Source organism: Rhipicephalus sanguineus, chromosome 1 (assembly GCF_013339695.2).
Source record: "Rhipicephalus sanguineus isolate Rsan-2018 chromosome 1, BIME_Rsan_1.4, whole genome shotgun sequence".
NCBI classification, from domain to species: Eukaryota; Metazoa; Arthropoda; class Arachnida; order Ixodida; family Ixodidae; genus Rhipicephalus; species Rhipicephalus sanguineus.
Genome location: NC_051176.1, coordinates 269,527,059 through 269,554,402, shown reverse-complemented (window position 1 = coordinate 269,554,402; position 27,344 = coordinate 269,527,059). Strand labels below are relative to the sequence as shown.

At 40.4% G+C, this 27,344-nt stretch overlaps 1 protein-coding gene across 4 annotated transcripts in view; it reads left to right on the top strand.

Annotated features, from left to right (window-relative positions):
• Positions 1-27,344, top strand: part of LOC119378953 (dual specificity calcium/calmodulin-dependent 3',5'-cyclic nucleotide phosphodiesterase 1A) — a 524,884-nt gene that overhangs the window by 489,244 nt on the left and 8,296 nt on the right. For all 4 annotated transcript variants that reach the window (XM_049411828.1, XM_037648059.2, XM_037648058.2 and 1 more), the window contains 7 exons: positions 6,188-6,288; positions 12,628-12,753; positions 15,043-15,147; positions 17,669-17,789; positions 19,119-19,200; positions 21,972-22,100; positions 24,775-25,143. In XM_049411828.1, coding sequence (XP_049267785.1) covers positions 6,188-6,288; positions 12,628-12,753; positions 15,043-15,147; positions 17,669-17,789; positions 19,119-19,200; positions 21,972-22,100; positions 24,775-25,143 — 1,033 coding nt within the window. The remainder of the gene's footprint in view (positions 1-6,187; positions 6,289-12,627; positions 12,754-15,042; positions 15,148-17,668; positions 17,790-19,118; positions 19,201-21,971; positions 22,101-24,774; positions 25,144-27,344) is intronic.

Sequence of the window (27,344 nt, the reverse complement as noted above, 5' to 3'; positions counted from 1 at the left end):
TCGGGCTCTTCGTTAGTGAATAAACTTAAAATGCCTAAGCATAATGCTAAATTTTCATAGCGTGCCATCTATCGGCCGTGCTATCAACCGGCCGCTCGCAGCATTCGCTTTAAGTAGTGCACGAGTATACACATAATTAGACCTACTTATGTTAAACACTCAGCTTTGCAATTTCGGAGAGACACTCAATTGATGACCTAAAAGCACTGCAAATCACTCTTCAGGATAGAAGAAGTAACTAAAAACACAACGTCCGTGTTTATCGTTCTTTCCTTTAACCATACATTTATTTATTTCCCACCGCTGGTGTGCTGTGCTGTTTCTCGTCATGCTAGTCAATGATACGCGCGAAGTTGATAACATCTTCCTATTTCTTTTTCAAACATTAACTCGTAAGAATGAGTTTGATGCCAACTACGAGTCATTTTAGAGATCCACGGCATATTTGAGCACACATTCTCTGGAAGTTTCTACCAGTGAGGTGAGAGCAGCTAATTGGGGATACTTGGTAAATTGTAGTTGTATAGATGCAGGTTACTGGCCTGCCGAGACTAGCTTAACGGGGCTACGAGGCTAGCGGAATCGCGTGATACTGTGTTGTCCTTCCTCCATGTGCGAAACGGCGTGGGCGCCTTTTTTCTTCGCAGCCGATTCTCCGCGCAGTGCATTGTGGGTCAGTGTAGCCGGCGCGGCAATCACGCGGATGGAGCTAGAGCCATCTTGGCGCCGGACTCGTCGATGCAGCGTAGTTTGACTTGACTCAACAGACGCGTCCCAATCAACAAAAAACAAAAACAAAAAAAAAACACTACTGGCACTCACTGGAAATTCCAATTGATCTAAATTGGCCCCTGTTCGTGTGACCCATTATCCAACAAGTTTGAAATGGATGGTCGCAAATCTAAAATCAGAATGCTAACCTTTCGGCGCTACTGCAGTTTGTTCTCCAATAGAGTAAAAAAAGAAGTCAATTGGTCCAACTGGCCGTACTATTTGTTAGAATGGGCACTAAATGGTATGAATTGGAAACCAATTGGAATCTCACACTTCAGTGGTATAGTCCAATTGGACTTGGCAGTTCCAAATGGTCATGACAGTTGGTGTGCAATTTTCCACTGGGCCTCCCTATTGCATTGATGGATAGTCCAATTGATAGCATGATTCCATTTGGGGTCGACCCATTCGAACATTAGCTCTTCTTATCAGAATGTTTGAACATCATTACGAGTCCACTTGGTACTAAGCATTCGAATTTGATATTGTTATGGGCATAGGTCGGCAAACCCACTCATGAGTCGACTCACTCAGGCTCATTCAGACTCAGATCGAGCCGTGAGTCTGAGTCTGAGTGAGTCCGGGTGAGTAATATTTAGGTGAGTTAGAGTCCGAGTTAGCCGGGTTGAGAAAAATTTTAGTGAGTCTGAGTCTGAGTGAGTCCGGTTGAGGAAAATTTTGGTGAGTCCGAGTCGGAGTGAGCCCTAAGCGCAAAATATATTTCTTGAGTGAGTCTTAGTGAGCTCCACATTTTTTTGCCGACCTATGGTTGTAACCACTCAACTTCAGCATTATACTCACGTCTACTCACTTGTACTTTAACGCACTAGCGTTCATACGGCATCTCAATATTTATTGAACAGAGGCGTGAGTTACGGGGCAGGGTGGAGGGGACTGTGCCATGCCCCCCCCCCCCCGCAAACTCTTTCACGGGAAGTTCTTGATAAAAATATCCCGTATGGGTCACATCTTTCAATGAAAATGTCCTTGCTGAACTGCAACCACTGATAACCCGTACTTGAAGGCACAAGATCAAAATGCGTATTGTAGAGCACCGATTATGAAGATATTGGCATTAAAGTGCACCGACATCAAGACTGAAAAAATTCATTATATGCTAATGGACTCATGAGTCGACTCACTCAGACTCAGATCAAGCTGTGAGTCTGAGTCTGAGTGAGTCCGAGTGAGTAATATTTTGGTGAGTTTGAGTCTGAGTGAGTCTGGTTGAGAAAAAAATTTAGTGAGCCTGAGTCCGAGTGGGTGCAGTTGAGAAAAATTTTGCCGAGTCTGAGTCCAAGTGAGCACTAAGGGCAAAATATATTTCATGAGTGAGTCTGAGTGAGCTCCGCATTTTTCGCTGACCAATGGTTATGGGACCAGTTGCTATTAAGCATTCCAAATGGAGATTTTTATGGGACTAATTAGTGTGAGGACAGTTCAGGTTGGGCCTTGTTAAGTATCTAATTGGTATCAGTTAGGGGTGTGCGAATATTCGAGTTTCGAATTTGAATCGAATAATACCTAATCGAATAATTCGATACAACTTTCGAATAGCCAGTATTCAAAGTTTCGAATAATTTGACATGACGAATATTCTAAAACGCGACAAAGGCCAATGGTGCAACTTGGTTAAGGTAGGGTAACTAAAACTAACGCCAACGCCTTTACAGTACGCCTTTCATTAAAACTTGCGCAGATATCCCGGTTCAAAGTGACCGCATGTTTATTTTAACCCTTCCGGCCCTGGCGGTGTCAAATTGACACCATCACACATTTCCCCTAGCAACTCGGAAATGAAACCAAAACTGCTAAATCTTTGGGGAAGTATTTCTTCAATGATCTCCACTGCAGTCGACACCACAATTGTGGCTTTTTTGCTGTGCTGAGAGTCATGGGTGACACCGAGGCGGGTGAACTCAGGCAGATAAACGCCGTTTACAGGATGAAGTCCCGAAGTTGTTTCAGGGACTTCCACACTGCCAAATAAGACGTTGGTTCAGATTTTGTGTGCTCTAGTGAGTAGCAGGAATGAAGAAGCCATTTTTCTTATTTCACAGCCACTGAGCCTAGATGACCTAATTTGACACCATGTATGTAAATTCATAAATAATTGCACCACTGCATTGACACCATGTATGTAAATTCCTAAATAATTGCACCACTGCATCAATTTTTCGTTAGGGGTCTTCTGAGGTCCTAACCATTAGGAAAAAACACACAAAAATATATTCCGGCCAAAATAAAAAATCGTGAACTGAAAGGGTTCAAGGAGATTATGCCCTTTCTGTAGGCAAAAAGAACGCACGGGGGAATTATCAAGCCTTTCATAACTTCGCTTCCGAAACAAAGACACAGACTTCTTGCGAAGTTCGGTCGCATATGTCGCAAATGCCATAAAACGTCCCAAATTTGGCCTGCAAAACCCCTGGTGATTGGCTTGACATGTGGAAATTTGTTCAGGATGTGCAGTCGCCACTGTTGCATCGCACCACTCGTTCAGAAAGTCCCATCGTTTCAGCGCGCAGTTAAAACGCTGCTGTGAACGGGAGGCCGAAGATTTTTGGGCCCGGAGCACTTATGACGATGAAGCGCAGCATTACCATTCTTCTTTCTTTGAATTTTCAATCAAATCTTTTGTATTCGATATTCGATTCGATATTCAACATTGTTGGCCACTATTCAGCACTATTCGATTCGAGATGAAGTTTCACTATTCGCACACCCCTAGTATCAGTTCCATTTCATACTCATATTGTATGTCCAGTTAGGAAATATATATGAGAGGTCATGTTGATCAAATGATTAATCAAGAGTTTCACGGTGGAATATGTAAAAAGGAATGGATTAAGGGACCTCCATACCAGCTGGTTCTATTGAGAATTCAACCAGTTGGTTTCAATAGGATTTCACCGATATGTGAATTGGTTTCAATTGGATGTCACAGAAATTCAAAAAGCTGTCAAACAAGAAAATAGTTCATAAAAATATGTTTACAATTTCAGCATGACTCCTAAAATAAGATAGCTTTGTACTTTAGCAAGGTATATTAAAAGCAACATTTATTTCGTCTTTGCATTATAGAGTCTGCCATAAAAATTACATATTTGTCGTGAAAATCTGGAACAACTTACTGGGCCCAAAATTGCTGGCATGGTGAACGAGCTTATCTTTAGTCAAATGAATGTGACATCCGTCGAGCAATGTTTCATTTCACATTTGTCTATGGGTAATCTTCTCTAACATTAAGTTTATGCAATCCGACTACATGGTTGCTTATATCTTAATGGTGAAATATTCCAAAGCTTGTTGATGTGTCCCCAATGTGATTAACAGGTCAGACTCTTCAAAGCTACTGGCATTACCAATGGGATAGATGGGCCTCACCACTTCACCTAATTGGTCAAACCATATGGATTATATTTGTGCTACCAATTGGTTGAGTTGATTTAGCCCATTGAACATAATTGAAAAGCCAAATTGTAACTGTAGATCTGGAGATGTCCCATTCATTCCAGTTATATCAAATTGAAAGTTCACAACTGGTTTTGGGCAACTTTTTTTTTACTGGGCTGCCCATAACTCACAATAAATACACCTTTAGCGCCACCTATGCCAAAACACCGCTAAGCCCAAATTTCGCATTAGAGAGTACCGTAACTGACATTGACCTTTTTCCTTCTCTTTCTATTCTTTGCGGCACACGCATTGTAAGTTCCGTATTGGATGAAGAACTGATTTCAATTGGCTGTGGTTAGTGACCTTCCGAGGACAGCTCGTTACGTAGGCATGTGCCTGTTACGTAAGCAGGCACCTCATCTGCAGGTAGTGTCTTTCTCCATTCGGGTCCCCCATAAAGAGAAGGCACATGACCTTCTGTTTAAAATTTTGACTGTTGTCGCCCCACACAAGCTTGTCACCATTTGCGGACAATATCGCTACCAATTGATCTATGCAATGCGCTTGTTCATTTGCAGTGCTCAGACCTGGTTAGAGCTCTTTTAAAAAAAACACATATTTCATGAGGGCTTGTTTTTTTTTTTTTCCTTTTCCATTTGTTTCCACAAGTCTGCATTGTAAACATTTGCATTTGAATTTTTTTCTTTGTCTATACCTGCTGCCAAGTTTTATATATTTTGACTTGCATAAATTATACATCACTCACAATGTATGACACAGTATTATTTACAATCAACCACTGGCATAAATCACGGGGGAGGCCAGGGGGGTCCTGACCCCCCTTGTGTTCACGCTGGGGAAGACACCCCTTGCAAGTGTCCCCGCTTGAGATTTATCCTTCAAACTCCATATAATTGAATTGCTTGAGAGTTAAGTATAGTGCAGTCAACACCAGTGCCGAAAGGGTTAATGCCTTTTTATTTTGTAGTGTGTAGGCCTGTGTTCGATATCCCTCAGCTGTGTGAGACTATTTAAATCGTAACTGCCATTCGACCGCTTTCAGAGAAGACTCAATAGTACAATGCAATTACATGAGCTGGGAACCCATTCTCGTTTTTTTTTTATTTTATTTCAAAGCATGACTAATTCTTATATAAATAAAAGTAAAAACAAAATGGCCGCTGTGGCAAGATGTGTGTCCCCCCTTGTGATTTTTCTGGATTTACGCCACTGCAACCAACAGACAATCAAGCCAAGAAAAATATAGAGGACGTTATTTGTAGTAATTGTGATATAAATGTGAAGAAAGTAAAGTGGACAAAAAGATAACTTGCCGCTGGCAGGGACCAAACCTACAACCTTCTAATAACACATCCGATGCTCTACCAACTGAGCTACGGCGGCGGTTGTCATCCCGTACACTTTATCGGGTATATCTGTGTATTTAAACCTGAAAGTGTTAGTCAGCACCGCTTGTAGCCATGACCACGAGGGTGGAACACTCTTCTTCTGCCTGCTGGCATCACGAAGCACGTGATCTCGTTATGAGCTGGCAACTGACCAATAATCTCTCACATACTACCTGAAGGCATGAAGTCTGCCAGAATGAGACCCTTGCTATGAATGAATGAAAGAAGGGAAATTTTAAGGGCTCATTTTCTTTGTTAGACACAACATTAATTACGACCAACAGACAATCAAGCCAAGGAAAATATAGGGGACGTTATTTGTAGTAAATGCCCCCCTTCTTTCGTTCATTCACAGTGTATGATCAATTTCTCATTTCTTATTTTCTTATTCACTGAAAAATCTGGTGTCTGGCTATGTGTGGCAACCTCCCGCTTGTAGAACCCTGTTGCTGGAAAATCCGTCTCAATGCAGTCCTTAATCAGTTTTCAGCAGCAAAAGTTAAGTTCCTGCTCTCTTGCGTTTGTGGCGACACACTGCGCCACAAACTGCCTGTGCAACCAGACAATTTGTGCAGCCAGGTTAATGGAACATGTTTGCATTGCAGAACTGGTTGACAGAACTGGAAGCATTTGCCACCTTGTTTGCAGCAATTATTCATGATTATGAACATACTGGAACAACCAACAACTTTCATGTGATGTCTCGGTGAGTTTACCATCCCTCTCGAGTTGTGGTACAAATTTATTCATTGTTACTTGATCCTCCCTTGGTCACATGCAATGCACCTTGGGTAATGTTATTGTTGTCAAGTATCGTTAAGTCGTTGTTGACTGCCGGCAACAGTATCACGAACACCAGCGAGATCCGTTTAGCAGTTCTTTAAGCTTGCCAAGACTTTTCTCTGTGGCCTGAAGAATACCATCTCACCCTCTCATGCCTGGGCAATCCTGTTCTTTTACCTTCCACTTTGGCTAGCATTGATTTACACTAGGTTAAGCTGGCAGCCCGCATAACATGACCAAAATAAGAGAGTGTTAATTTCAAGACTTTAGTTGGGTTAATTTTACTGCAAGGTGGCCTCGTTGGAATTGTTTCATCTTGAAACTTTCTGCTGAACAAACAGGAACAGAGAAAGAAAGAGAGAGTCCCTGTAACAGAGAGCTCAGCTCTCTGTTATTCTAAGAGTCCCTGTGTCTCTTTCTCTGTCCCCGTTTGTTTAGGATAAAGTTTAAAGATGGGTTAATCTTTCTTATAAGTTAAAACCAAGAGACTGGTTCATTTGGCAGTCTGTAGAATTCTCGAAACTCTTACCACCAGTATCAGAGCTCAAAAAAATCTAAATTTGCCTTTCACATTTCCACATACATGCCCACAGAAAAAAAACAGTGTTAATAAACAGACATAGTACTTAGTTTCAAGGCTAAATTCTTTGTGTTTCATAATCTTTGAAAGTCTGCCTATTGCCCTCTTATTCCAAGTATTATTCTTCACTGGATATATTTAGTAGAGCTACTATTTTTATCTATTTTGGATTCTAGAAAAACACAATGTTCTACGAAACCTACTACAACGTGGTTCACCTGAATCATCTGTTTTTCGCCTGTCATCATAACTTTAGTCTTATGTTTAGACAAAGACCAGGCTTCTTGCTTTCTTGTTTTACCTTTTTGAATCTGTCAGTACCACAGCTGAAGGCCTTAGTGAGACAGGTTGGTCTATTCATGTATATTTGTTCTATTCATGTATATTCATGTAGATTTTTGTTTCACAATGAGAAGCTACTTTTTGACCACTGATTGAACTGTAGCAATGCATTTGCAGCGTCTACTAGCCCATCAGTCGTATTGCACCTTTTATGCCACACCCTGTTTTTGTAGACGTTCTGCCTTTACACTTACAACTGTGTTTTCTACGATGTCACTACCACATCACAACACCCCTAACTCTCTTTCAAGCTTTCACAGATGGTACAATTCCTGGGAAATGAAACATTCCTTGAAACAGCATCTGCCATGCCCTTTTACAGGCAAATTACTCCAATAACTATTATTTTTCAGCACATTTCAGAATACAAAAATTCTTGGGTCTTCAAGGTTATCCTGGTCAGAACACACTAAGATCATCTACAATGAGGCACTGAAAAAAGTTGATTACCTAGGCTGAACACTATGTATAGCTCCAATATGAATGATTATGAGCGCAAATCAGCGTAACCCACAGGAGGAGACAGCAGTGCTCTGTGTCCTCTCTTATGTCCCCTCCTGTCGGTTGCGCTGATTTGCACTCATGATCCTGTTGTATGAGCACGCCCAATCCTACAGTCTTCCAATATAAACTAACCTCATCAGATAAAAAGCTCGTAAAATCTAATTTTCAGCGTTCCACTACTACAGTAAACATCCGTTAAGATGAACTCGAAGGAACTGTGAAAACTTGTTCATCTTATTTTAAGTGCCCCCAATGACCCATTAGTAACATGCCAAGAGCACGCAAATATGCAACTTGAAAACAGTGAATGAAATAGGTTTACAATCAAAAGGTAATTACAAAAAGCATTTATTTGGTTCTGCGTGATTGAAAATAGTGGCCTCTAGCACTCTTGCTTAATTTTATCCAGTCTGAAACGATTGTTTGCTACTTTTGTACAAATTGTTTCGCCATCACAGATGAAGCCATTTTTGTCTTCACTTGTGACACCAGCACTATTTCAGTTGGCAAGCTCTATAGAATTCTGTCATGGTCACAGGAGCTTGTGACCACGACATTGTTTTCTGTAAAGACCAGAATTACCTGTCTGTCAGCAGGCTGCAAGAGCTCAAAATCGAAGGGACCCAGTGTTGGCAATCATAACAAAAGTTTATCTTAACCATGATGTACTAGTTCATTAAGCAGATTTTTCTTTTTACCTTGAGTACATAGAAAACCAATTAAAGACTCACACATTGCTCACTATATCCAAGAATTCAGATTAACCCTATTGTACCGAAGGCGAGCTGGGCTCGTCCACGCTGCAAGAAGCGTTTGGGGGCACCGCAATTAAGCTACCCTGATTAATTTACCGAGTTCTCTTTGGCTTCAAAAGATAGTGCAGTAAAAAATTTTAAAATGTGCTCAAAGCATGCATTTTGGTCGAGAAAGGACTGGATTCTGGCAACCGGAATTAGAAAATGGTGTCCTCCTCTGGGTGCAAGCAGCATGCACGTGCTGGCAGCAGCTCTTTTCAGAAAAAGAATAAGACGTTTGTTTGCCAACATTTTGCGGAATGAATAATTTCAGTTCTCCTGCGAGTGTAGCATCAACTGCACAGAGCAGCATATTTTATTCTAAATCATCAGATTCAGACGACGACCACGTCTCAACGTATCACCAGTGGATGTTGATAGATATAAATAAACCTCCACCAAAGTGTCCAAGGCTTTTTTCCACGGGCTTTCTTGTCTTTGCACATTATTTTTTAAATTTCAAAGAAAAATTATCTGCACCAAAAACAGGAGAGGTTACAGCACTTTCCGTGGTGCGGTGCAGTGAAGCCAATCCTTTGCATATTTTGAAAAAATTATTTTGCTTGTATCTTCCAAATAAAGCATCTTTAAATAGTTTTTTAGTTGCTTCATAACACGTAGAATAAAATAGGTGAATAAAAAGAAATTGGTATTTTTGTATTGTTTTGGGCAAAAAAACTCGGTAGGGAAAGGGTTAACAGAGTTTACCTTAACGGCAGTTTACTGTATATGCAACCCCTACAAAATTTCCTGCACTAACAAAATAGAATGTGTTCAGAAGAAAGCCAATTGATTCATATCGCAGCACTATACCTCTCCTAACAGCTGTCACATGCAAAACCTCTGGCTACAAGACAATGAAAGTACTAATCAGCAGAACTTAATTATGCCCATTCCATGCCAAACGTCCCAGCCATTTGGGCAACCATTTCAATTGTGATTAAAAAAATTGTGTTGATTTCTTGCATTGAAAACAGTAAACTGCTAGATTATTTCAGAGAGGGAAAAATTCTTCCAAATTTCCCAGAATGTCGTCTGAGTGACGTTTGTTAAAAACTTATTTCTGAGAGTATTGTTTCTTGTTCAATGTCAAATTTTGTTGACGTATTAAGCAAAAGCATCTGCATAATTTGTTCGAGTCTCAGTTATATTACTGCAGTTTTTCTGCCATATACGCCTCCACAAATTTCGTCAAAATGTTCTATATTTACGTTTTTTTCCCTCTAATATTGCACCATGTATGAATATTCCAGTTATCAATACTTGCTCTAAGGAACGTATATTTTGAGATACACATATTTTCAGACCGCTGAAGTTTGTAAGTCTTACGCGATAAAATCACGAATTTGTGAAAGTCTTCATTTTGGGTTACATTGAGACGCAATTTACACCATGTGGTGCTCCTATTAAAAATCAGCTTCATACCTCAATCGAAAGCAAATAAGCAGTTCTTTTTATATGGCAACTTTTATAATTACAATTTTTGTTTTAAGGAAGAAAATAATTTTTTAAATTTCCCATTAACGTCTATCTACCCTAGTCTATCTTCCGTTTTGTTCATACGGTGGCTTAGTCATTGAAGTTGCCCTTTGCCATCAATAGGGAACTTTAAAAATTATTTTCTTCCTTAAACCAAAAATTATAATGATAAAAGATACCATATAAGAAGAACTTTTTATTTGCTTCTGATTGAAGTATAAAGCTGAATTTTAATTGGAGCACCACATGGTGTAAATTGCACCTCAATGTGGCCCAAAATGAAGCTTTACACAAATTTGTTATTTTTTTTCTCGTAAGATTTACAAACTTCAGTGGTCTGAAAATATGTGTATCTAAAAATATATGTTCCTTAGAGTAAGTATTAATTACTGAGATATTCATACACAGCGCAGTATTACAAGGAAAAAAATGCAAACATAGAACATTTTGACAAAATTTATGGAGGCGTATATGGCAGAAAAACTGCAGTAATATAACTGAGACTCGAACAAATTATGCAGATGCTTTTGCTTAATATGTAAGTCAAATTTTACATTGAAATGAGAAACAATACTCTCAGAAATAATTTTTTAACAAATGTCACTCAGACGACATTCTGTGAAATTTGGAAGGCTCCCACGTGACCAAAAATTTTTTTCTCTACAAAATATTCTAGCACTTTACTACTTTCAATGCAAGAAAACAGCACAATTTTTTTCGAACACATTTGAGATGGTCGCCAAAATGGCTGGGACGTTTGGCGTGGAATCACCCATATGCTTGTGCAAGCCAGGGGCATAGCCAGAAATTTTTTTCGGGGTAGGGTTCAACCATACTTTGTGTACGTTCGTCCATGGGTTTGTATGTGAGCGTGTATATACATGCATGCAAAATTGAAAAATTTTTAGGGGCGTGGGGGGTTTCAACCCCCAACCCCTGCCCTGCTTACACCAGTGGTGCAAGCGTAGAACACAGATAAGTTCCACTAATATATTTCTGGCACTTTTTCGAGCCAAGTCCACTTTAACTGAAACTGAGAAAAACGCAGTTTTTTGATACTGGCAATATGGTCAGGCCTGCTTCAACAATTTTATGCCAGTGTGCTCATGTCACCAAAATACGTCAAATCTATATTGCGGCTAAAATCAAAGTAGTCCAATGTCGTCGGCATTCAGGAACAAAATTTGGATTTGGCTCTTATAGATTGGTCATTTGGGCTTGAATTAGCTCGTAAAAGAAGTCTAGATCACAGCGAATAAACGATATACCAATATTTTGCGACAAAAATTACACCATCCTTGTGCTTCCGTCGGTGCCGTCATTTGTCGCATGGGCGTAATGGCAATCACTACACTTGTAAAGCGAGCGGTCCTTCCAGGCAAAAGGCGCACCATTATGGACTGTCAGCAGCGTTTTCTTGTTCTTGGTATCTATTGAAGGCCCTCGAAAAATGCTTCAGCTCTTCTTCTTCTTCTTAGCTTGCTTTATACTGCGTCATTTCGGATCACTTATTCTTTGAGCAATAAATTGGTGACAATTATCATTTCAGTTGTCTTGTGTTTCAAACATATCATCTTGGAGTGAAAGAAAGACATGATACTGTAGCACAAAACTCTGAAAGAAACACTAAGAGGCAGAAAGAAGTAGGAAAGTCAGCCTCTTACTCTTTCTATTTGAGCTTTGCTCTACAAAACCATGTCCCTCTGTAAGTGTCAACTCGCCCAAGAAAAACTAATTGTGGAACGAAAGCACAATAACAAGGAAACTAGGACACATATGAAACAGATTGATGTGGCCATGTTGATTATTTTGGTCACAATTGTTGACGCAGCGCTGGTTTAATGGATCTGGCTCAGACTGTCTGAAACAGGTGCAGGATTTGGCACATTTTTTATTTTAAACTGCCTTTTTAAGTTCACGTTAGAATCAGGAATAGGCCCATTTTGATTACAATTGTTTTAAAAGTGAAAGATACTTAGGTGTGCTTTACGCTCCCGTGAAATTTTTTTTCCCAGTCCAGTTTCAGTTTCTGGATTTGGCTTTTTTAGAAAAAAAAAACGCCACATTTATTTGCCTAGGACTACTGAATACTGCAATGGTCTGTCTGGGAGTGCCTATCGTTTACCTCTGAAGAAATTCCTTATAATGCTATTTAAATGCTCTCTCTAACCATTTTTATGTTTAAAATTGTTTTGTATTTCATAATATGTACTGTTTTTATGATGACTCACATTGTATGTGCTAGCTTCACCTTTTCCATTCCTGCAAAGTATGGATTCCTGCAACAGCCCGAAAATGACTGAAAATTTAAAAAATGTGAATAAAATAATGCCGGTATCGAAACTACATGTGAACTTTGCCGTTAAGCAAACTGTGTAGAAAAAAATATACGCGCTAAGATTACTCAAACAAATCTTGATTTCCTTTGTATACAAATTTACCACTTACCATCAACTACAACCTCTTCATTACCTTATTACAACAACCACTTCATGACAGCATCAGTCCACTCAGCTTCACTTTCACAAGAGGCAGTGTTTCACTCTGCTGTTTCTCTTTGCAGGTCAGAAACTGCGCTCATCTACAATGACCGATCAGTTCTTGAAAACCATCACATCAGTGCTGCTTTTCGCCTGTTAACAGATGATGACCAGAACATATTATCAAGTCTAAGCAAGGAAGAGTACAAGTAAGCTGTTAGCTTTCTGCACTTTTAATTAAAAGCTAACATGCAGGCTTTATGTACTACACTATTGTAGATCCAGTTTTCTGGTGAAACATTGCATTACAAGGTTCATTTTCTGGCAAGATTCCGCCTAACAGAGATATATTAGACATTCAACAGCTGCCATGCATATGCTTTGAAATTTTACAAACAGTTTTCTAAATACAAATAATAAGGATGCATATTCTGTACGAACAAAGAAGCTGTACATTAATAATGCTACAGATTTAAGAAGGCCTGTAATATTTTATGACACCCACAAGTTATGAATAGTCAACAATATTTTACGATGAAAAAAAGGAACTGCTAGCTCAGAATAGTCTTGGAAATCTTTTGAATAGGCATTTTGGTGCTACAATTATGCTCAAGTGTATCATAATTTTGAATAGAAAAAAAAATCTTGAACATTGAGCGTTATGATGCATTCGTTGCTTGACAGATTTTGTACAAAGTGTACACCCTTTGATAGCTAGCATTTCTGTTCGTATGTTCAGCTTAGGCACACGGATGGAAAGTTTTCTCCATTTTCAATACTACAGGGCACATCAATACCATAGACTTTGATTAATTCAACTCCAATTATTTCAATTTTTTAGGCAGATTCGATCTTCACCAAGGTTTTGATTGGTGCCTGTAGATTTTTATAGGCCGAAACTCATTATTTCTATCCTGAATTTTGTGTCTGCTGAGCCATTCAAGCTTGACTAGTCAGCACTCACATGCATGACCCCAATTCTGATTCCAATAGAGCAACGGCCTATGTATGTATGAAATTGATGACAGCGGACATGAACAAACTTCCATTCTGCGAATGCAAGCACTAACTTTGTGTTTCATTTACTTGCTTTGAGGTGGATTCAACTTAATCATGATTGCCAGAATTGAAGGTATACAAAATGTTTGTCAGAAAATCGAGTGCACGTTAAAATTAGGCAAATACGGTTTTGTAGGATGAATCAATAAAAAAATGCATAAGCATTGGATTGATGGTGCACATTAGAATTGGTAAATACTGCCAAATAAAGCAGTGATGTGTTTTACATTGAAGTAGTACTGCAAGTCGGCCTAGTTGGAAAACATTCATCTTCACGGATTCGCACAAGCACATGGAGACAAAGAAGAGATACACAAAGACGAGCGCAATCTAACAACTGGCTCGTCTTTGTGTATCTCTTCTTTGTCCCTGTGTGCTCGTGTGAATACGTGAAGATGAATGTGTTTTACGTCTTCTTTTTAGAAGTATGTAAGTACTTGAAAATTTTGTATAATGAATAGACTATTCCTATTTGATTCAGTGTTCCAATCCAAAATATGAATATTCTTCTAATAGATATTGAAAAATTCATATTGTGAAATATTGCTTAAAGTAATATGCATCATTAAGCCAGAAATTGGAGCAAAATTGCAACAAATTTCATTGCAGCAGCATTAGGAGACATGATAAAACACAAGTTGCTTTGTGTAGCAGGCTGTTGCTGTGGGAGCCAGAATTTTCCACCACCACCATCTTTCATTTCGGAGTTATCTTGTTTTCTACATCAATTTCTTTATAGCGATTCATCTCACATGTCTTACATGGCAGATGGATAGAAAGCTTATGCATTTGAAAAGTACTGCACTTTATGCTGGTATAACATTACATGCCCAGCATTATATCCTTATATATGATCCAATGCAGGGGTTTAGCCAGAAATTACTTTCTGAGAAGGGGGGGGGGGCACTCTAATGCACATGCTTGTGTGTGTGTTTATGTGTATATATACACATACAAACCGCAAAAATTTTGGCAGGGGGTGGGGTGTTGAACACCCCCAAACCACTCCCCTGACTACACCACTGACTGAATGACTTCGGTGTTTTATGTCACTCACCAGCTTACTTACAGTCAAACGAACATCATTGACATGTGCATTGACACCGAGCTGCAGCTACTAAGTCAATAACTAAGGTCTTCAGATGGCCGAGTTTGTGAAACTTTGAGATTTCTGCAAAATGTGAAAAACCTTTATTATTGCCTTTACAAAACTGTGCTGACATGCTTTCAAAGAATATTAACTACATGAAAACATTTGCTCGATGATATTTAACATAGCATGTGCACAAGTTTACAACCACAATTATATTTGTTGCTGTAAACTTGCTGGGCAATATATAAAACCAGACTTTTGCACTGCTATTATCGGTAATCCACCCATTACTCAGGGCATGGCAATATTAATAATAACAGAAAGCTGTACTTATCATTATTTTCAGAGAGTTCCGTCTGTTGGTTATTGAAATGGTTCTGGCAACGGACATGACCTCTCACTTCCAACAAGTGAAGACCATGAAGACAGCCCTGAGTCACCATGATTTCAGGTATGGCGCAAAAGACCTGTGAGCAATCTGCAGGAGACACTTTGTTAGATTTTTTTAGCCCAATAATTGTTGCGTATGGCCACCACTTATGTTAGACACATACTTATGAACATTTGCAAGCTAGAATTCGAGGCAATGCACATAAATTGCAACATGTCAGGCATAAATAACCAGGTTTCACTGCTCTTCTTAGTTTAACTAAATATATATATACAGCAGCCATATAATTTGATCAGACTTATCCAACAATGGTGCATGTAGCAGTACTCTCTAGTGAACAAGAGCATTTTCAGTTTTCAATTGATTTGCTGCAGAAGAAACAGTACATGTTGCACTTGTAGTGGCCACAACTATGAGTATTATTCATCATGGACAACATGTGTTCTCAGACAAAAGCAGTCACTATGCTACAGTGGGCTCGGAAATGACTATTCGTTCAGGAAGGACTAGTTCACCTTCCTTCATGTATAGTATAAGGAATAGCCAGCAGTATGAGTCAATCTAGGTTGGGCATGGAGGTTCTTTTGTTCGTATATTGAAGTGCTCAACTGTAATCAAGAATACAGGCATGCACTTGTTTCATCCATGTCCCCTGAACTTTCTTTACTGATTAAGTATTCCCACTGAGCAACACTACCTGCAGCACTTTACTAAACCCATTGGCATTACTGAATTTTTGGCAGTGGGCTATTCCTAACTTTCACAACATAACTGAAGCACACTTCATCAAAGCACAATAAATTAATTATTATTTGTTTTCTTTAATTTTTACATTACTAAAAGCAAGGAACACTTCAGCACTTTGTGAAGACACTTAACTGAGCTTTGTGACCACCTATGATTGATCAACACTGTCATGTATGTGCATACACATCACCTGTTCTCCCTTTCCTTTTCTCTTTCTGCCTGTCTATCTATCCTCCAATTAAGGGTATATACCGAATTACATAGATGCAGCTCTAATGACTTCCCCACCTTTCCTTGCTTTCCTCTCTTTCTCTCTCTTGAGCTATTACTACTTGCATGAGAAATCAAAATAAACATTTGGCAATTAACAAAAGCTCACTAATTCACTTGTTGATTAATTACTTTACGGACCATGTTTGAGCTTGTGAATTCACTTGAAATGAATACTGACGATGGTGCAGCTTTTAAAGGAGCTCTCAACACTGTTTTAACTTGGTCAGAAAATGCTGCCGATTGGTAGTTGAGGCTCCTGCAAGCATTTAAGCCAGACATTATAGCACAGCACACAGCCTGGAACTTGCAATTAAGTTACAAGGTCAGCTAGAAACCACTTGCTCTTCTCTTGAAAAATGATGCCATAAGCACAATTCGGCTTGTGGCCACTGGCTGATTTGAGCATCGTGAGCAGCATAGTTATCGTGGCCACCACAGGGTGCCACGGCACGCCCATGCCACAAAGTGTGGAATTACACCAGCGTGCTCGTGATAACACTGAAAGGGAGCTGCTCATTCAAAGAAAAGAAATAAAAAAGAAAGAGCTCCAGATCCTAACGCGCTGACATGTGAACACAGCTTCTTGCCCCTTATCATTCGCCCTGTGTAGCTTTCACTTCTCTTGCTGGGACAAAAGGAGAGAGAAAGCACTGAAAGCATGTGACAAATCCCTGTAACTCCACTGGTACTTGATGGATCTCAAAAATTTTTCCTGCAGTCGATTCATGAGGCAATAAACTTAGACAGTGAGCTCATTTGATGATTACTAAAAACATGTTGCATGGCCCCTTTCAGATATGCACCATGACGCTTCAAGTAATAATGCGCTGTTTGTTTTTTACCAAAACATCATTTGGTAGAGAGATAATAATCTTTAATGAAAATCCCAGAGAGGTTAGCCTGGTTTGTCGCCTGGCTTGCTACTCCAGGTGTCGGGTGATGACTATGGTATATACAATGATTACATATACACACAAATAGTACGTACAGTCACAAACTCACATATATACACAAAAGAGTCATTCAAAAACTTTGGTTAAGTCAATTGTTCCTCAAGAACACCAACAGCGCTTCTGTGCCGCTGTCTTGCCACGGGCCGAGAAGGTGCCGCAGTTCCAAGCTCGAGCTGCGTTGCAAATGAAGTGCTGCCTTCAGAATATGTCCCTGAAATCACCACGTATGCAAGATCAACTGGTCCTGCACCATTTGGTAGATTGAATCATGAAAGTAACTGGCACACCCGTGTATTTTGTTGCACACTTTGGGAATGATTATCTCAAAACTGGTTTCGTTCAGAAAATTCATTTTGATATGCCTCATAAACTTGGCAGCTACAATTACTGAACTGTGACAGTATTTGTCATAAAGTAATTAGTTGAAAATAATAATTTTGTTAATCAGCTAATTGTGCATTATTTCAGCTGATCAGCTAAATGTGTATTTGAGCGAAGCAGATAATTGTGTGTTCCACACTTTCTAGCACTCAAATCATAAATATGCCAAATAGTATTTGTCCAGTATGGCTACAATCAACTTTAACAGGAACTTTCTTTCACTGCAGCCTCGACAAGGCCAAAGCGCTCAGCTTAATCCTACACTGTTGTGACATTAGTCACCCAAGCAAGGAATGGAGGCTGCATCATAGGTGGACATATCTTCTTATGGAAGAATTTTTTCAACAGGTAAGTGATAGTTTCTGTGGTGCTGGCTTCCATCATTATTTCTGTTGAATACATTACCTTGCTACTTCACTGAATTTTGAGTACACAACTGCTTAGATATGCTGGTTGTCTAGAAGCACAAAAGCAGGCAATGGAGCTATTTTTGGAAAATGAATGTGGCAGTCTGCAAGACTCCCTTCCGTGCATTCCCTCAAGAATAAAGTCTAGAACAAACAAAGGCCACCACACCCTTCATACCATCGCTGTAACTATGGAAACTTTGAGTGCTAAATTTAAAGATATCGTGACTTTGCAGTTATAAGAAAGGCTCATATGCCTATTCATGCAAATTCCACGATCTTAACTTACTACAGCTGTGCACCATGCAACTTGAATAATCCATCATGATTACAAAAAGTGCTCGGGCTTATCTAGCACTAAATCCCAAGATCACATTACAAAATAGTCATTCTCAACTGCCGTTCGCCTTAGCGACAACAGAAAGCCACAAAGAATAGTGATGCAGGTGAGCAACACTTTAAGCCACAGTAAACTGGTGCTTAACAGTGCATGCCAAGTTACTTGTTTCTTATTCACTTCAGTTAACACTTTTGTCCTTCTAAACTGCCTGAACAAAATTGCTTTTAGATACTCTGACAACACACTTGTCTTGCTAATATTTTACATGGCAGGCAAGTGCTGTGGTGGAATTCTTTAGTTGTTTCGATGAGAATAAAATGACGAATAACTTTCACCTTGCTCTCAGATGTCATTTTGTTGCTTTCACAAATTATTTACAATTTTCAGTGAAACCATTAATTGAGCCTCTCTACAGTTATGGTATATGCTAAATTTACCCAACTACCTGCCAGTGGACCTGAAGGTTATAACATAAGGAAGAAACTTGAGATGAATCTCAGGACCATGTCGTGGATGATCCAGAGAAATGATAGGTGTAATGTGAACGGAAAGAAAAGGCAGTAAATATGAACAAGCAAGAGTAGCTGATATTCTGTGTAGAGGAGGAGCTGGTGTTTAGCAGGTCGTGTAATATCCGGAGCGGTTAATTGCTGGTCTACTTAGATAAAAAGAATGGGTGGCAAGGGTAAGGGAAGATGCAGTCAACATAAGCAGAAGATTTGGTGGCATGATAAGATTAGGAAAATTGATGCATAAGATAGAGTCCACTGTTGCAAGACAGAGTCAAGTGGACATCACACTGACCAACTCGCACTCTGCACCAGCCATGAAATGGGCAGATGTTAAATTAGCCAAGTCATTATTGTGTCCGCATTTTATAATCTTGTTATTCCTGCTGGTGCCTTTAACACCTTTTCTTTCTTATTCTAGGGTGACAAAGAACACGAACTTGGACTTCCATACTCGCCATTGTGTGACAGGAACACAACATTAATTGCAGAGTCCCAAATAGGTATGTAGCTTTCTAAATGATTATACAGAACCATATTTTCCTTCCTTTAGAAGTGGGAAACCAGCCCCGCATGATGAGGGTTAACAGAAAAGTGACAACACAGTCCTTATCTTGCTGCACTGGTTTTTCCACTCCAAAAGCATGCGGCACCAAGTAGCCCAACATCACTTACTCTAATAATAGTTGCTTTGCAGGCTGTGCTTAGTACGTCATTTTTTCTAATCTTATAGCGAGCCATTGATTAAAACAGGGGTTCTCGAACCTTCTGGCCACAGGGAAACCCCACCGACCTTCCAACAGGGCTGCATAACCGCTAACTCCCCTCACCTTTTCCCACCTAAATGCTTATACAGAAACTCACTGTGAATGGCCTTTAAAGCATACATCAGATGAAAATAGGGAAGGGTGGCAGGTTCTTGTGGCACATGAATAACCCAAGTGCATGAAGAGCCTGCACGTTGCAGGGGGGGAGGGACGAAGTGTAGGAGGCAGGACCTCATATCCCCTCTCGATCCACCCAACGAAAGTAGCACTGATACTGCATCAATGTGTGGCCTCCATTGTTTGCCATTAGGAAAGTTATAATCTCTTGCTAATGAGTTCAGAATAATTTTCCGCACCACTCTCTCATAAATGAAATCTTTTATACAAACCAAATGTATTGGATGCACAAAGGATTAGTTTATTTCCTGCATTCTGTCTACTCACGGTGTATCTAGCAAGGACAATGCAACAGCAGTGGTGATGAGAACAAGAAGCAACTCGCCTTATTCAAGTGATGATTATATAGGCACATGATAGCACGCCGAGAGTATCGCACATGCCATATGTGTAGTCATGCAACAATAGCCATGCCTGATGCATCCTTTTATGTTAGAAAGGAAACGATACACCTTGCTAAAGAAGCTGCAAGTTCACATCACTTTCACTTAAGGTTTATGTTGGACATTTGTTTAAAAGCTTCATTGTAATGAAAATGTTGCCGTGGCTTGACAATTCGGGTCAACTGTCTCAGGAATGGCATCCACAATAAGTCTTGTGCCAGTTGGTGAAGACCACTATCAGTTGGCCAATGTCAACTAATTGGGGTGCCACATTTGCGGATGGCATTGTTGACACTTCCGGAAGGTAAGAAAATGCACCACCTGCTGGATTCGTTTCACTGACATCATAGCTTGCCTCTACCATCCTCCGGAGGATGACACCATCCTCCGGTTTCTGGTAGGTGATGATGGGTGCACTTGAGGAGCTCCTGATCTTTAATTCTCATGAAGTATCTTGGGGCAGGCGTACCCACTAATTTAGCTTTTCTGAACTGTGCAATTATCTTTTAGCCTTATGATGCTATCCCCCTTGGTAGCTGCAGCAAAGGCCCTCCAGTCTGTTTTTTATTGTGCTTCACGACGTCTGTAGCTGCCTCAGCACAGAAGTTTGGGAGGTTGGTGTAAGGCGCACCTTCCTTGCAGCATTTCACCCAGGTATTGCATGTCCTCCAGTGGAGTGAAGCAGTAGGCCAGCAAGCCCAGCAGAAAATCATTCTCTGAAACCGCAGTTTTCTTCAAGATGCATTTGACGACTTGCACACCTTTTTTCCATAAGCCTGTCCGACTGTGGATAATGAGGGCTATAAAAAACTCTTCAGCTGCATACAATGGGTGTAAATAATTGCTCACACCGTAACACATCTCGTGAACTCACTAGACAGCAAGGCATTCGTCATACAGCCTCCAAGAAAATTAATTTCAATTGAAATCATTGACAATAATGCCACAACTTTTATTTGACGTGCTAAAAAATCAAGTTATACAAGATCCAGTGCATTGTAACCTAGGTCTGTAGTTGTATACACTGATTATTTTACTTTCAAGGCTTGCTTCGTCTCTCTTAGTGAAACTTGAATAAAATGAATTGTCATTATATATTAGTATTGAAACCGAGCCCCTACAATTTGTGCCTTAAAAGCATCTGCAATACACACCTAGAAGGTTTTGTGTTCTTCCAATGACATTGTTGGTGAAGCAAGGGGGGAGGGGGGGTATTGGGAGGGTGAACCCTCCCCGCCCCACTTCCCAAAATTTTGCTGATGTAAGTTGCAGCGAAACGGGCAGGAAAAGATCACCTAGGCTTAAAGAACACAGAGGGGATGTTGCTAAAGCCACCCATTCAACACATTCCAAGACGGAGCTTGTTGAACTCTGCTGGACGATAGGGCATAGCTTCACTTAAACAATGCTACGACGCTGGCTCAGGAATGAAGGGGGGGGAAAAGAAAACTCATGGAATCGTGGCTCATCTGTCGCGACACATTGGCTTGCAACAACAACCACAGCCCCCTACCGGACGTTTACAAGGACGTGCATGACTAGTGGACTGGGCGACCTCCGCTCATTTGTTACCAGTGTATACTAGGATGCCACCTGCATAGGTGGTGAAACGTCTGTTATTTTGTTAATACTTGTTGCATTAAGTCGGAGTAAACCTTTTACAATCATGCATTCACCCGGCTTTTGGAACATTTTTGCATATATATGTATATATATATATTACTCAGTTATATATAAAGAGTGCTTCATGTGTAATATATGCACACGGTGTATTTGTGATCACTACAGTACTTCAAGAAAAACTAAAAAAAAAAAACTTGCTATGGAGCAAAGTGAATGTGGAGGCATTGAAAGAAAATTTCTTCAAAGGTTGCACTGAATTGTAGTGAGGATTGAGCAGTACTTTATACAGTCATATCTTAGAACACTCTTACTTTCTATTTTTAGGCTTTATTGACTTCATTCTAAATCCAACCATGGATGTGTGTGGAGACCTCTTGGAAAAAATACTCCAGGTTGCACAAAGAACTACTGAAGACAGCATTTCAGAAGAAGGTAGCGAGAACAAAGGAACAGGTGAAAATGTTTTCAATCTACCTTTTTTTATTTGTTTTGTAATAAAATGCCAGGAATCACTTAGAACAAACAATGTTTGCTTTAAAATGTGTCCACTAACAGCTTAATAGCATACTTATTTTGTTTTTACCAATGACAGGAAAATAGATGTCACCCTGAAAACAAGTAATGAATATGGTTCCCTGTTGCTTTATTCTAAAATTACCATTAAAAATGGGGACCTTTTCTAATAACTTTCAATTTAGAGCCATACAAAGACCACAGGATTGCTATCACAACCTTGGCACTATGTAATGACATTTCAAACTGCCATATCTCTTTCGTATGTATACTTCTTATAAATGGACACCCAAAGATGGGATCAGTTTTCCAACACAATGATTCAAGGCACAGAAAACATATATGCATTTTAATTACTCACTTTGAACACTGTTCCTACATAAAAATATCACTGCGAAAAGCTTGAAGCCATTTTGGGTGACAATGATCGAATATTTATTTCTCGATAATTAATGGGTAATTTTTTTTTATATAGGCAGCATGGAAGAGTAGTAGGTATAAAGCATGGCTACAGTGCGCCCTCCGAATATTTATGCTAATGCTGCAATGCAAAATTTATGACAATTACTAAAGATGAACATTTTAAAAAGAAAAATATTAGTGTCCCGGTCATGTCCCTCTTTTGTCAGTGCCACAAAGTGGTCAGATGCTTATGTGATTTTCTTCAAACTTGTTTGATGTTTAGCATTGTTACTCATACAAAATAAAAACAAGTGTATACTAGCTGTCTTTCGTGAATGAAGACTCTTGGAAGTTTGGTGTCTAACAGGATGTCCACATGCAGCGCTTACAAACAATAGGCTATACCAGGTACATTCTTCTGTGAGCAATTTGCAATTGGCAAAAATGGTAGCTCAGACAAAGAGTATGCTTTTGTGGTGCTGACACCAGGATTCAATTGCTAGTTACAACTGAAATTCACAGACTTTATTATGTTCCATCAATGCAGCTATGGTACATTGCATCAAGAAAATGAGTCATTGTGGTATTATAGTTTTAAAAAATGGTGACTTAAGTAGTCGCAAACTTGTGGCAAAAGGCATTGTTGCTCCACTTTCCTAGAAAAGCATTCCTAAAGCACTGCAAGACAAAATTATGTGGAGTAACATACATTTGATTGCATGTTGTGGACAAATGCCATATTGTGTAGGGCACACACTTAGGAATTTTTACTGGGTGCTGCCCTCACTAGAGGCAGGCTAGCTACTCGTACCCGTAAATGTGCTCAAAAATGCAAGAACAATGCACCCACTTGTAGGTGGATTTTTGGAGCATGATAATGTTGCTAAAATGTCCTAATTATGAAGCAGGCCAGAAAAGCCAATTGCCCCATAAAACTGGCTTCATTGCATTTGCATGACAGCAAATACTAGTTTGTTTATACTCTTATCCAGCATTGTGCTCCATATAAAAAGTTTGTTTCGCCTTAATGGCAATTAATTGCAATGAAAGATTCACTTTTCTTCTTTGTCATTTAGTACTTGCAGAGCAATGGTCATAGTTTTAGCGTCTGTAAACATTTACTTACATACAAATTAATTTAACAAGCATGGTGTCATGTGCACACAGGCAGACATGGCCAGATCTTAGTCAGTGACCTCAAACACTCACAGTCATAATGCTGGCATTACGAACTCAGACAGAGATGAGCAGGCAAGTCGCGTTGACTCTCGCTTCAATGTGCTTCTGGAACTGAGATAATGTGACCTCCAACACCAAGTGCACTGGAAGATGGCACCATGAAGTCACCACAAATCTCGACTTATGAAGGCGAAGCCCAAGCATCCTCCAAGTTTTTTTTCCCAAATTTCCATGCTCCAAAATTGTGCTGTAAATTGTGGGGGTGCTATATCACCCCTGTAAAGGCGACTGCCGTAGCTTGGGCGTGGCCGCTGTGTTTAGAACGCACGTGCTTGGCGTGAGCGGAGACGTTCGTCCAAGGTCAGGGATGCTCTGGCTGTAACCCGAGTTTAGCGCGGTGTTGCCGGCATCGCCGCCGCGAATTTAGGCCGGCGCATAGAAACAGGAGTGAGCCTCTCTTTTGGGGTGTGGCAGTGCGCGCGGATGGACGTCTCCTCGCGGTGGGTCCGGGGACAGTACCGCGGCTCGCTGCCCTCGGACCCTCGTGGTGAGTCGTGCATCTGCGCCGCCGCATTTGTATTGTATTATGTTGGCTTATTTTATGTCTTATCTATGTCTTATGTTATATTGTATTGTATGTCTTACATTGTCTCGAGTGTGCGTGTTGTTTCCCAGTATTCATTGTTAGCGTGTTACGTGTTGCAAATTCGGCCGGCGAGCTCGCCATATATGTAAAGAAGTGTGTTAATAAACCTCCACGTGTTTTGTTGCCCGACCACGTGAACTGTGTCCGTGTGTTCCGAGAGCGGCGGCGGTTTATCGCTCAGACCCCACAAAATACATGTGGGTGTGGGCCTTACACAAATGAATACTGTATGTAGGAGCTTGCAATTGTCGCTTTGTTTATAATGTACTGTTCAACAGAATTATTCATCTCAGAGACCCTAATAGAGAACAATTACTTCATTGCTTGCAAGCAGTTCTCTACACTTATACACACCTATAATCGAAACTACAAATTTTTATCATGCAGAGGCACTGAGTGAAGATGATGCCAAGGCACATGATGACAAAACCAAAGATGACTCCAAGCAGCAGAATGACAGTAAAGAGGAGGATGCCAAACCACACGAAGAAGGCAAGAAACAGAATGAGGAAAAAATGCAGCAACGCTCACTCTCCATGGTCCGGCCAATGCGCACTACAAGCACCACAAGCATCACAAGTCTCTCAAGTCTAACAGCAACCAGCACTGATGAAGGCATGAAATGTGGCAAAATGGGAAGCGCACCTTCTTCACCGAGGTCACCGAAAGGACAAGTCGCCCCCAAAGAGCTGAAGAGGCCTTGGCTCAAATACTTGGAAGAGAATCGCAGCATGTGGCAAGAAAGGGCAGCACAAGGTAACTTTTTCTGTGTGCACCTTTTGCAACACCCCCCCCCACACACACACACACACGCACACACATGCACTAAGCAAGGTGGCATTTCGCAACCACATATCTCCATGAATAACCTGATAAGCATATTTCCTCACTTGTTAAAGCTGAGAAGACAAGTTTAATGCTGGAGTGAGAAACATGTTCCCAGACTAAAATAACTAAAGTAACACTTTATGAAGAACACCTTTTTATTTTATTTGTTTCTCCTGTTTACATACAGAATAAAAGCAGAAGCTAAAAGTCATATGGCCTGATGAAGGCATCTGCTCCTAAATCAATTGAATACACAGGGCCACACACAGTGCACAAATTACATACATGCCAAGATCAAATATAGTGTCACGATGCAAAACTTAATTTTACAATAAAAAGATCTACGCGAACATCCAACAAGCATACTCGAAGTGCACTTTGTATCAAGGTATAACTTTAACTAAAGGAAACATACTGGAAATTTATAGTACGCTTTATTCGAGCTGATTGTTGTCAGTAGAGGCCGGATTTTTAGGCATTAAAAAAGCTCGTTTTAGGTGCCAAAAATAGGCAGGCAAAACAAAGTTTTAGGCCTCTAATATCGTAAACATAGGCACAACAAATTTTCACATAAATGCAAGTTAATTTCACACGAAGACGCGCGCAACCTCTACGCAGGAAAACAAAAAAAAAACGAAAATGTTATTCAGATCACAGGCGTGCGCAGGGTTCCCCTTCAGGAGGGCAAAGGGATCGTCGCGGCGCCCCCCCCCCCCCCCCGAGTCGCAGCGCCCTCTCTCCCTATTAGTATGTCAATGTGTGGGGCTGACTTCGCGCACCCCCCCCCCCCCTCTTAGGTGAATAGGGGGGACGGCCGCCCCCCCTGGCCCCCCTGTGCACACGCCTATGATTAAGATGGCTCAAGGGCGCCAACACTTTAACAAAGCCGGGCAATTGTGCTTTGTCCCGCACGGTTAGCAGAACACGGCCTCTCCCATGTTCTGCACGGTGAGTCAAGTGTCGACTGTCGAATCAACACACTCCTGATTGTCTTTTTGGCATGACTGAGAAGGGCAGAGCAGGAGCAGATAGCCAGATCGCTAACATACCAAAAGGGAGGGATTCCTCCTAGATTCCTCCTGCTGATGTGGGTACGATGGTCTTTGTTGCAAAGCCACATAGAGGTATGCGTACAGGAATATGAAGATGGCTGTACAATACTCATTGACTACAATGCAGTCATCTTTGCAGTAAAGGAGTTCACAATACATATGAAAGGTTATCATTCGGCAGGGACATACGGAAATATGGAATTTTTTCTTTATATAGGTCACATTTTAATCGGGACATGTGATTGTACTTGTCTATTCATTCAATAAAGCTGCAGAAAAGTACTCTCCAGTCAATTTCCACCAACACTGGGATCCATTACTTCCTAAAGAAGTGCAAAAAACAATTTCTCATGCATAGTAATAAAAGTATGGGTGTGCGAATATTCGAAATTTCGAATATTTTTCTAATATTGTTTGCTATTCGGTTCGATTCGCACTGGAATTTTACTATTCGAACTATTCGAACTTCCCAAAAACAAATTGGAAGTGGTCCTTAGATTTTCAATATGCTTCATCTCATTACACACTCGTATTGCGGCAAAGCTGCCTTTCAAGCTCCGTTACGGTCGAACTTTGCCAAGAGACAGTGGTTCCTAGATTTTCAATATGCTTCACCTCATTACACCCCGGTATTGCGGCAAAGCTGCCTTTCAAGTTCTGCTACGGTCGCAAATGTACTAACTCAAGAAAACGCTGGTTCCAACATGGAGATGAAAGATGTGGCAGATGTGGGGGCCCAAATAATGCTGTTTTGGACCTGAAATTTGGGCAGGAAGTCCGAAAAATAGAAAGCCGAAGCTTTTCAGCATCCAAAATTTCAGATGTTCTTATATATCGACGTCTACGAGGCAGATTTGGAACTCCGGACTTGAAGGGAGCACACCCTTGTCCGCCACATCAGTTGGGCTTCCACAGAAGTTCTAAGAGGAGGAGAGGCTGAGGAAATGGCATATTTGCCTATCACGTGTAAAGTGTTGTCGGCAACACTTTGGTTGCTCCAAATCATGTACATAAATAGAATTCGGCCTCTACATTGCCTCATTCCTCATAAGACAACTATGAAACACCACCCCGCCA